This window comes from Rhagoletis pomonella, unplaced genomic scaffold (genome assembly GCF_013731165.1).
Source record: "Rhagoletis pomonella isolate Grant_MI unplaced genomic scaffold, Rhpom_1.0 Rhpom_scaffold_00001, whole genome shotgun sequence".
Lineage (NCBI taxonomy): Eukaryota > Metazoa > Arthropoda > Insecta > Diptera > Tephritidae > Rhagoletis > Rhagoletis pomonella.
In genome coordinates, this window is record NW_023458555.1 from 69,994,633 (window position 1) to 70,005,504 (window position 10,872).

The 10,872-nt window shown below is 39.7% G+C and overlaps 2 protein-coding genes across 2 annotated transcripts; one reads left to right on the top strand and one right to left on the bottom strand.

Annotated features, from left to right (window-relative positions):
* The first annotated feature begins 1,881 nt into the window (after nt 1-1,881).
* LOC118733010 lies at nt 1,882-7,937 on the top strand. The gene is made up of 9 exons (XM_036462162.1): nt 1,882-3,322; nt 3,390-3,628; nt 5,100-5,323; nt 5,404-5,660; nt 5,725-6,097; nt 6,179-6,347; nt 6,428-6,621; nt 6,686-7,148; nt 7,207-7,937. The coding sequence occupies exons 1-9, from the start codon at nt 2,275-2,277 to the stop codon at nt 7,687-7,689; spliced, it is 3,450 nt and encodes a 1,149-aa protein (XP_036318055.1). The 5' UTR covers nt 1,882-2,274; the 3' UTR covers nt 7,690-7,937.
* Nucleotides 7,938-8,820: 883 nt separating this feature from the next.
* LOC118747420 (nose resistant to fluoxetine protein 6-like) lies at nt 8,821-10,849 on the bottom strand. Its single transcript, XM_036481470.1, has 3 exons — nt 10,730-10,849; nt 10,297-10,639; nt 8,821-9,310 (listed from the first exon to the last, which is right to left on the bottom strand). Exons 1-3 carry the CDS (start codon nt 10,795-10,797, stop codon nt 9,128-9,130), a joined length of 594 nt encoding a protein of 197 aa, XP_036337363.1. The 5' UTR covers nt 10,798-10,849; the 3' UTR covers nt 8,821-9,127.
* Between the last annotated feature and the right edge of the window lie 23 nt (nt 10,850-10,872).

The window sequence follows — 10,872 nt, forward strand, 5'->3', positions numbered from 1 at the left end:
ACTTTTCGCACCTTCGTTACAGCCTGCACCATTGTCTTTGTCCTCGCAATTGTTCTCACCATCACTCTCGCCGTTGTTTCCTCCTGTAGTTGTCTTTCGTTGTTGCTGTACGTTGACATTCCCGTTGTCTGCGCCATCGCCGAAACTTACGCCGCCTTTTTCAACAGACTTGACGTTAGCGCCCGGGCGTAATCTTCCAGCTTCTACAGCCAGTTCACTTAACCTGGCGGCCAGCAATACCGTGGCGCCGTATACGTTGACGCTCACGGCGGCGTACCATGCTTTTAGCTGCATTAGTGAATACTTTTCAGCTTTGACTACATCGTGTTCCATCTCACGCGCCAAAATGTTAATTAACTGAACGTTTACTTCGCGATTAGGTTACTTTGATTTATGATGGGTCAAAAGACCACTTCTGATGAAATATTCAGAAGGCTAAGTGGTTACTAAAACACGTCCGTCGTTCTCGCTATCAAATATCGAATGTCTCTTTATTCCGCGAATTATTTACAAAACGGTATCCTGGGCGATCATGCCTTAAGGGCTAGACCCACAACTCTGTCACTAATGGTATAGACACAAATCACCTTATGCCTAGTTTACAACAACTTAACTTAAAGCTTAGGGCGGGTATACTAAGTACATACTCTTACAGTACATACATATCCTAGTAAGAGAGGGGGGTGAGTAAATGCTGTAAAATTTTGTATTTATGACATACTTTTCATTTCCACCAGCCTCCATATAATGCAAACACTATGTATGGCATGGTGGGGGTAAACACCGCTCGACGTTAAAATTTGTGACTCGTCAGCAGGAATACCAGAATTATACATGGCGTAGCTAATCTGCTTAGTCCAGGTGGTGAAAAGTGTGGGAGTGGATTTTAGTGCATAGATGTCGAGGTTTCTCGAGGCCGTGAAGAAACTGAAAATATCGGTGAGGTAGTCAGTGATTTTCCCGCATAGGCTGTGGATATTTCGCCCGCTGCCATTATCGTACAATCATCAGCGGAGCTCACAAGATTGACTTCAGAAGGCGACGTAGGGAGTTTTTCCACGTAGAGATTAAACAGTGTCGAGGAGAGTACGCCGCGTTGAGGTACACCCTGCTTATATCTTAGCGACCTGGACTTGTCGATGTGAAACTCAACTGATGATTGCTTCTCAAAAAAATACGATCGCCATTAGGAGTCGCCGTAAAAATGTACGTCCCTCCCCCTGCCCGTGACAACATCAAGGCGCAAGCCACAAATCGGTGGAGAAGCTCGGCCAAACACTAACATATGTGTAAGCGCCAATCTTTTAGCATTATTACTTGAGATTTTGATATTTTGCACTTGTCTCGTTTAGCAGAATCTTCCTAATAAATTCTCTAGTAGAATTGCTAATGAGAAAAAATTTACGTTATTAGCTTTTAGTGGCATCAAGTTCGTCGTATTAGTCTTTCGATTTTGTTTAAGGCAGCAGCAACACTACATAGTACATATCAGCTTCCAACTTCCTTCCTGTGCATAAAGAAAATTCGTTATAAAAAAGCAACAGGAAGAAAAGATCTTTGCCTCTTAAATTCATTTCTCTTTATCTACTAGAAAAACAAATAAGAAATGTTCTCTTGTGGCGGTGTACACGTGTACACCTTCTGCTCAGCCCAATTGTAAACAAATTATTAGCGCATAAATAAATTAGGCGTTCGCTCTGAAGCCCAAAAACCACCGAGTTAAACATACATATAAGTAAATTTCAAAAATGCGTTTTTCACGCTGAGTGCTGTGTGGTGTTCAGTCTCTTTTGAGATTTCGAATCGAACGCTTCGTAGTCAGCAATCAGCAAAAGTGGGCGCGCCGATACCGACGTCGAGGCCTTTAGTATAAACTGACAGTGTTTGTGCATATTTTTAGAAAATTTTGTCAGCAAATGAAATAACATAAATAAACTGCCTTTGTTCCTGGGCTGTAATAAAAACGGTTTTTGGCTAATTTTAAGTGGCAAAGTACAAGGATTTTGATTTGAAATCGCAGCAGTGCTTTTTACGAACTTTTAAGTTGGTGATTTCAGTACATAATTGGAGCGCCGTAGCGAAAACGAACCTTTGGAATTTTATTCTACACTTACGCACATACATGCATACATTCTCATGTGTACCACATGCATTCATTTAAATTTACACTTGCAAGTACATACCTACCTAGATACATATAAACGATAAGCGCAGCAAATTTGGCAAATGTTTTGAGTTAAATGTACCATTAAGTGATATACATATTAAACTAATATGACTGATCGCCGCGGATATATTGCTCGTAGTCCAGTAGGGCCACCTTTCAACACAGCAATGTTCAATTTAAAAAAGCTAATGCTTTGTGCTCTTTTGGTATTCTTCGTCTTGCCGCATAGCTCCTATGAGTTTTTACAATTCAATGGGGCGGCTAAGGGTGGTGTTGGTGTTGGGTACGTCGCCGATGCCATCAAACCAATAGCAACAAAGCGCCCATTCGAGAAGAAATTCAAATTTCATAAAATAGAACGCGTATACATTGGCGATGAGGAGGAGAAAAATGACGACGACGACGACAGCGAAAATGATGGAGATGACAAAAACGATGATGTTCACAACGGTGACAGAAAACCAGACGATGACGCTAGCCGACAAATGGACGCTAGCGAAGAAGCGGCAGAGTCGGAAGAGCTGCCGTTCAAACGTGCACGCGTGGCTCACAAAGAGCGACGCGCTACCACCACCTCCACGCCGATGAATGAGAAAAAACGTTCAACTACTAAGAAACAGAACAAAATAGCAGACGATGAAAGCAACCAAAGCGAAGAGTCGAAAACGTTCTTTGGCTCATTATTTGGAAATCTCTTTGGTGGTGGAAGTGGTGACCGAGGCGATGCCGATCCGCAGCCGAGGTCGACGAGTGAAGAAGATAGCTCTGCTGAGAAGAAAGTACCATCAAACGGCATTATTGACTGGTTGAAATGGTTAAGTGAGCGAAATGAACGCGCTGAGCGACAGGAAGCCATTGAACCGGATGATACTGAGTCTTGGCACTCCTACCTCAATCGTTGGCCATTCAACAGTTTCTTTCCCATTAGCAAGTCAGCAAAACCAATACGCCGTCAACCCAAAGAACCCGCTTCCCCGCAGAACGGCAATTCAGATGAGGCGACCACCACAATGTCTCAGGAAAATTTCGAAAGCATATTGCATACACTACCTAGCTTTGTGGTGAATCCAGATCATGTTACCAACACCGAATGCAGACAACAATTGCAGATATTTCATCGACAGCTGCGTGGCAATAAGTTTTGGACGCTACAGAGTGCGTTAACCCAAACACATCTATGCCATTTATTTAGACCTTAAATTATTTATTCTTAAATTTCTAGTGTTGGACGCCACGGGAAAAATTAGTGCAGGTTTGTTGCGTGGCAATATCAACCAATTCGGAGACTTCGACCAATGCATGCAGGTGAAAGCTAGGGTGAAGGTAACACCGGAAATTCCGGTTCGCATTCGCGGGAAATATTGTCTGGCACACATTGAAATGCAAACTTCAACAAAGGAGCTGAGGGCACCTCTACATTATGCGCAGGGGCGCGCACTCTGGCGAAGTCATTTTGGAAATGTGAGCAAATATTTTATATACATACAACTGTATGAGTGGTGGTATTTAACATTTGAGGAAATTATATAATATCGAAAAATTCTTTAACGGTTACACTAACCTTTAACACACACTTTAACCTAAGTTTTACGCCGCCTCCGAACAGCAAATGGTTTTTTATGAAAAGGTTTTCCAAGGCACAAGTACCCTCGGAGGTTTACCATTGCCTGCTGAGAGGCGACCGCTGTTAGAAAAAACGTTTTCTAATTTAGATGTTGCGCCTACTAGCGATCTAACCCTGGTACTACGGAGTAGTATGCACCTCTAGCCACTCAGCCACAGCGGGTTAGGTTATCTAAGATCTTCGATAAATTTTCATATAGCCATGGACTATTCCACGGGACAGCACTGGGCTGATCTTTTGGTCCGTAAGGTGCATATAGTATTAGAGGCCATATTATCCAAGCGTTTTCCTCTTCTTGCAAACTCCACATCAAATAGCATAATGGTTTTTGGTATTTCGTGGACGTCTCCGGAGACCTTCCTAGTTTAGGGGAAACCCCGACAGTGGTTAACTTCCAATGGGGCTTATATCTAATAATATCTCACACACCCACCATCAATTGGGCACACAATATTTCGATATTGGTAGTGTACTCATTACTGCAGGGCAGCTTTATGTAGGACGCTAAATGTTATTTATTTTTAGTGGAGTTGTTGTTTGAACGACTTACGTAACCTTGCTTATCTACTTAGTTCAAGCTATTAGTCGTCGCCATTAAGCTCAACTAATAATAATCCCAGGAAACTTAAGGCTTTGACGAGGTCGGATCAGAAGGAGGGTGGTGTTAGCCAGTTGGGCTTAAGGGGGTGAAGAAATATGTATTATTGTGTAGAGTGCCTTTAAAGCTGGACATCTGCTAGGTATGTCAGAGAGAAGATTTTCGCCCGCTACATTAAAAGAACGTTTCTGTGGAGTCGCAAGAGGCAACTGAAACTCTTCCTTTAGCTGGCGATAGAACTACGATGAGGGTATTCACGGGATGAAAGTTCAAAAGGTGGTGCCAGTCTCTGGGTGTATGCCGCTCAAGTCCTCTCTGTAGACTGTTTGATCCATAGGTTTTTTTTTTAAGTTTGTATGTGTGGGCCTTGTGAATAAGATCATAAGACATCGTTTAATGATAGCTTGTCCGTCTTTTGATAGTGAGGGAGAACACTGTTTTAGACCTATCGCTTAGCTAACTAGTTGCGTGAGTGGTGGTCGAATTTCTCATTTCGTCTTTATACCTACTTATGTATTTATGTTCGACAATATAGTCTGTAACCCCCAAGTATTCTTCAAGAGTAAAGTTAGCTTAACAAAACTCTGTATTGGGGTTAGAACCGTTATTGCATTTCAAAATCCTACAATTCAACAAATGTCGAAGAAGGCTCTCCACGAAGTTCTTTTTAAAACTTAATTGAAATGTTTTGATCATTTGTTTCCAACCAGCCCAGTCATTTCGCTCCGCGCTACGACATCGCCAACTGGGGCGTTTGCATACCAAATCTCTGCAGCAGTGAGGTAGTACAACAAATGGTCGAATCGAATCTGCGTGCTTACAATGCGACAGGTATAGAATTTCATGTGGAAGTCGATGACAATGATTGCTACACCCGATCAAATGTTAAGCTCATGAAACTCATTAAAAAGGATCGCAATTTCGCCCTGACAATGTATGGAACAGTTGTCACGTTTATAAGTGGACCTTAAAGATCTTAATAAAGTTTCTCTTTCATACACACATCATATGTAGCTTCAGTATTGGTGGACTTGTGGTACTATGCGTTGGTTCATTACTCAATGAATACCAGTCGAAAATAAAAGTCTGGGTACTTAGTAAATTCAAGAAGACTAAAACAGACTCAAACGGTGAAAGCGAAGGAAACAAAAGTACAGTTGAGGCGATTACTGATTCAACGGAAATCGAGAACGCAGCGGAAGATGGCATAGCTAGGGAAACAACACTGGAAACTCAAAGTGGAGACGGGAAGCCTGAACCATCCTATAGCGGTTAGTTCACTTTTTATACATATATTTATAGCATTGCCTTACGTATCTACCCATACATATACAGTACTTCAGTCTCTCATTGCCGTGCTTCGGGACACCGTAAGTACTTTCTCACCACAACGCACAGTTTCTGTATTGCTTGGCAGCGACTCTTCGGAAACGCAATTCCCGATCTTCAACGTGCTCAAACTGGGCGCCACATTCGCCCTCTATGTCAGTCTCAAATACATTATGATTGGACATCTTCCCATCATCAATCGGGATATTATGGTTCGGGCGTTGGAAAAACCACAGAGCATCCTGTTCCGCACACCAATGGTTTACATGGATATGCTTTTGATGGTAAGCGGCTTCTTGATTGCTTATCAACTGGCTGAAGAAATGGAGCAAAAATCGCATATTCAGCTGTTAAAGCGCATGGCTTTAAAGATCACAAGGTACGCAGGCACTTTTAGATTACCCCTAGCTTGGTCCGTCCAATTACCAACGCATCCTCGATCTCTTCGCCGCATTCTTAGATACCTACCTACTTTGTATGCGGTGTTGTTGTTCCAAACATATATTCTTCCACTGCTTGGCGCCGGACCGCTCTGGACGAATTTGATCGGCCAAAATACGCGTTTGTGCGAGCAACAGTTGTGGCGAAACTTTTTTAGCGTTCAGAATGCAATTGAATTTGAGGAGACTGTGAGTAAAAATGTAGTCCCCAATTCCATAGGGTCTGGTGTATTATAAAAAAAAAACACACACTTGTCAAATGTTTGTAGTGTTCGCCTATGTCCATACAATTGGCTCTTGAAGTGCAGCTCTATATACTGGGACCGTTGATCGTGTGGCTCTACTACACCGATGCAGATGCTGCATTCTTCATCTATGGTGCTCTGCATGCGATGTCTGTGGCAGCGCGTTACTCTCGCACACAACGCGAATACCTATCGACGACCTTGTTCCATGGCATGAAGTGAGTTCTCCTGGACATGAAATTTTTTCACAAATAGTATGCCTCTGATTTTTTCATTTCACAGCGTCAGCAAATTCTACCGCACGGCCAATTTGCTCGTCTCTTCACCGATAAGTCGCGCAACCCCCTACCTTTTTGGTATCGGCACTGGTCTGCTACATCGCTCTCAAGCCGGTGTGCTGGAGATCGCCAGCGAACTCATACCCGTTGGCTGGTTGTGCGCCTCATTGGGATTATTCTGGTGCTTCTGGTCACCCTCGGCGAGCATGCGCACCGATTTCGTTTATACAGCTGGCGATGCGGCATCTTATGCCGCTTGGTGTCCGCTAATACTCAGCTTATCTGTAGCTTGGTGTATTTTTATGTTTCCAAGGGGTGAAAAGTCCGTGCTGCATCTTCTTACCACAATGAGACCTGTGCTCTTCCTTTCACGCATAACGTTCCCCATACAGTTGATGACTTACGTGGTGGTATTGTACAACACTGCTGGTGTAAGTGAGCCACACAAATATCATCTAGGTGACTTGGTAAGTTCAGGAGCCTTCATTAAATTACGAAAAGACGTTTAACATAAAAATTTTACAGGTTAATTTTAATGAGGTCGCAGTAATTCTGATCAGTGGGCTAGCACTGGCTTTTCTAATCGATGTGCCTGCCCAACATATTCGCAAGGTTGTAATAAATCGTATATTTGTAGAACGTACGGCGCGCGAATATGAACAGGAAACCGAACCCGGCACGGGCGCTGAGGCCTCTGAACCTGAAGCTGAAGCGGATAACGAAGAGCAAATTGATCAAGCTAAAGATGACGTGGGAGATGATGACCCTGAAGTTAGCACGGAAGAGTTGGAAAAGAACAACAAAGTTGAAGTGGCTGATGAAGAGGAGAATAAGAACGAGGATGAAGAGGAAGAGGAAGAGGAGGAGGAAGAGGAGGAGGAGGAAAATACTGCAGATAAAGAAAGTGAGATATCTGAGAATGATGAAATTAAAAAACGACCAGAAAATGATAAAGAAGAAAACGTACCAAGCTATACACGAAGAAGACGACGAATAAGCGATGATTAGACAGAATGGAGAATGTGTTGATAGATGCTATTTCAGTAGAAACAAAAGACAACAATGGAAAAATCATTAGAGATAAGGCATACGATACAATAAAAAGAAACAAAATGGTGGTCAGAATAAAATGGGGCCCGTTACAAAAATTACATCGTTAGGGCGCAAGACCGAATGCATGTAGACTAAAATTTGATAAAGGCAATCCACACTTACATAGATACTCGTATGTATAGACGCAGGACTATTTTTGAACAAACATTCGTTGGATTGGTGTTCTTTAAAAACTCGAAGCGTAATTATTTTGGATTTTTTTTTTTTTTTTGTGATCCAGCCCATTATTGAAAGATGAGATGATAAGTCAAAACAATTGGTAATACGAACCCAAAAACGAACCCGAATTTTATTAAATTTACTTTCTTACATACATACTATGTATATATTTATTTTCGTAAAAATTTACTTACATTTTTTATATTTTTTTTAATCTTAATTAAGAATACACGAGCACATATTCAATTCATTCATTGAAATCTAACCTAGCGAAACTAGTATTTTTTATACAACGATTCTTTTTGGATAACATACAGCTCCTCCCTGACAATTTTTGTAACAACAAGATCAGAGACTATGTATGACTTATAGTGCGGCAAGTTTTATTACTTCCTAGTTGTATAGTTATTTGTCTAGACAACTATGAAAAATTTATACTTTTACAATTTATTCCTGTACCCATATGCATCAATAAATATGTATTTATTAGGGCTGTGCGATTAATTGATTATTCAAAATTTTAATTAATCATAAAGTAAATAACTCAATTATTCGATTAATTGGAAATTGTGATTACTCAAAAGTTCAATTACTCGAGTAACCAAGATTTTAATTAACCAAAAACAAAAATATATGAGTAATTTGCTTTATGATTAATCAACATTATGAGTAAAATGAGTAATCAACATTTCAAAGTACTGTTTACATATAAAGCAGTTGAAGTTCCTTGATACGTTGAGCACAATGTTTCTGTTTTCAAAAAATAATTTTTTCATGTACAGAATGTAAGAAAGAAAATAAGCATTTTCAAAAGCAAACTCATTTAACGAGCAAAATTAATTTTTTTGAGTAATCAAAATCTTGATTAATCGAGTAATCGATTAACCGGAAAACTGAGTAACCACCTTGGTCGAGTAATCGAATAATCGCACAGCCCTAGTATTTATGTACAAATGTACATATGAATATTTCTCATGTGTGTTTGTATAAAATCCTAAAAATCAAAATTAAACGCTATGTAATCATCACAAAATATTATATGTATGTCATAAAATACATAGTAAGAGTATCTATCATACTTACTTAGAACTATGTACTATAAAATATTTATAAAAAAAAAAAAAATTGAGTAGAAAACCATTTATTTTTGTATTTAGAGTATTTAACTACTTCGTTACGCCACCTGCTCCTCTGACGTGCTAGGACTTCGATTTTCCGTGGACGATGTGCGTTTCTCAGGACGTCCCGCTTTCCGCAACAATATCCGCTCCAAGGCATGTATGGGCGATTCAAAAAGTAGGCAAAGCACAAAGGCTAAAACGAATGTGTCTATCGTGTGACTAAACATGTCGTTCTCCTAAAAGATAAATACAAATTATTTAGCTAATTTGATCTTTACACATGATGCAAATAGCATGGATCTACATACTTATGTACATATGTATGTATATTCCTACATACATATGTAAGTAAATAATACAGCTTTTCCGAAATTTAAAAAAAAAACAACTCAGTTTACGGTCTGTGCCAAGTTGGTCGCTTAAGTCGTTAAATGGAATTTATTTTCCAAGAAATCCAAAATCAAATGAAACATTAATATCGTGCCGGATCACAGTGGTTTGAAACTGGAAAATTGAGTTCAAAACAACTAATACAATTTAGAAGAGATTCTTCGGGCCCGATTTTTGAAATATTGTAGCAATTTCGAAGAAAATCGATTCCTTTGAATGAATGTTACATAATAAAAACTAGTTGAAAAAAATCATAGGGTTCGCAAAACGAAAAATATTGCACAAGAAAAATTTGAAATATTATAGAAAAAGTTTCTCCGAAATTTAAAATTTAAAAACAAAATTGTTTTAAAAATTTGAACTTTTGGTGACCATTTTTTGCAACTCTGAATTTTCACGAAGTTTATAGAAAGTTTTCAACATTGATTTACTTGATTTTTGTTATTGAATAAGCTATATTTGAAATAAAAATTAACGAAAAAGATTTTTGTACCTACATATGTATATTGGAGGACGTTTTGAAGATCGTGAAAGAAAACTAAACAACGAATACTAAATACTTAAAACTAAAAAGTTAGTTATCTTTGAGTCATTCCCCATTTTTGACAGAGTGGCTTCTTTGATGCTCTGTGGTACTTTTTTTTTAATAAGAAGTCGTTCAGGAAAGGGCGGCGAAAGAGGACGGATGGGTACCCGGCAGTATTAGCTACTATAGCATCCGTATTATTAGGTTACAGCTTGAACTTAATAAGTTAATGTCATTGCCAACGGCAAATAGGTCACCATTTCGCGAGAAACTTTTAGAGGTTATATTACTGAAAGTTATCCTTACCAAGTTCACATAGGACTGATGGGTGGCATAACGCTGACTCGACGAGTGATATAACTCCACTATGCCATTCGACAAATAAGCGCAATAGGTAAGTCTACTGATGGGTGCGAAGAAGCGACTGCTTAGGAAATTACGCAACCAGCCGGCGTGGCCTGTTGTTGCTGCCATCACCAACCACGCCACCGATAAATTCCAAGCTAATTTATGAAATCCGGCATAAAGAAAACTCTCTACGTATGTATATGGACTCCGGTAGAACCGGCATATGGAGAACATGGCTGCAACGCCGATCAAAGTCGAAATAAACCAAGCGAGGCGTACAACCAAAGAGCGTAGTTTTGTGCTGGAATTAAATTAAATTAAAGTATGCAATTTTTTTTTTTGTTTTACATAATTTCTAATGTAATTGTTTATATAGTTTTGCCATATTTACCCTCGCTCCTGCATAATATGCACGACATAACCAGTCAACAAACCGATAAAATAAGACGAGGCACGCATATGTGTTTTTATATAATAACCAATGTAATATTTATTACTGGCCAAGTCGGTTAATTCGCTACAAAAATATAACAT

What these genes read in the sequence shown, in the direction of transcription:
- LOC118733010 (XM_036462162.1), top strand. Translation starts at nt 2,275, where the DNA reads ATGACTGATCGCCGCGGATATATTGCTCGTAGTCCAGTAGGGCCACCT. An exon ending in ATGGCTTTAAAGATCACAAG is followed by an intron (nt 6,098 to 6,178) that starts GTACGCAGGCAC and finishes CCGCATTCTTAG; the next exon opens with ATACCTACCTACTTTGTATG. An exon ending in ACCTTGTTCCATGGCATGAA is followed by an intron (nt 6,622 to 6,685) that starts GTGAGTTCTCCT and finishes TTCATTTCACAG; the next exon opens with CGTCAGCAAATTCTACCGCA.
- LOC118747420 (XM_036481470.1), bottom strand. Translation starts at nt 10,797, where the DNA reads ATGCGTGCCTCGTCTTATTTTATCGGTTTGTTGACTGGTTATGTCGTG. An exon ending in CATATTATGCAGGAGCGAGG is followed by an intron (nt 10,640 to 10,729) that starts GTAAATATGGCA and finishes ATTTAATTCCAG; the next exon opens with CACAAAACTACGCTCTTTGG. An exon ending in ATCAGTCCTATGTGAACTTG is followed by an intron (nt 9,311 to 10,296) that starts GTAAGGATAACT and finishes TTTATCTTTTAG; the next exon opens with GAGAACGACATGTTTAGTCA.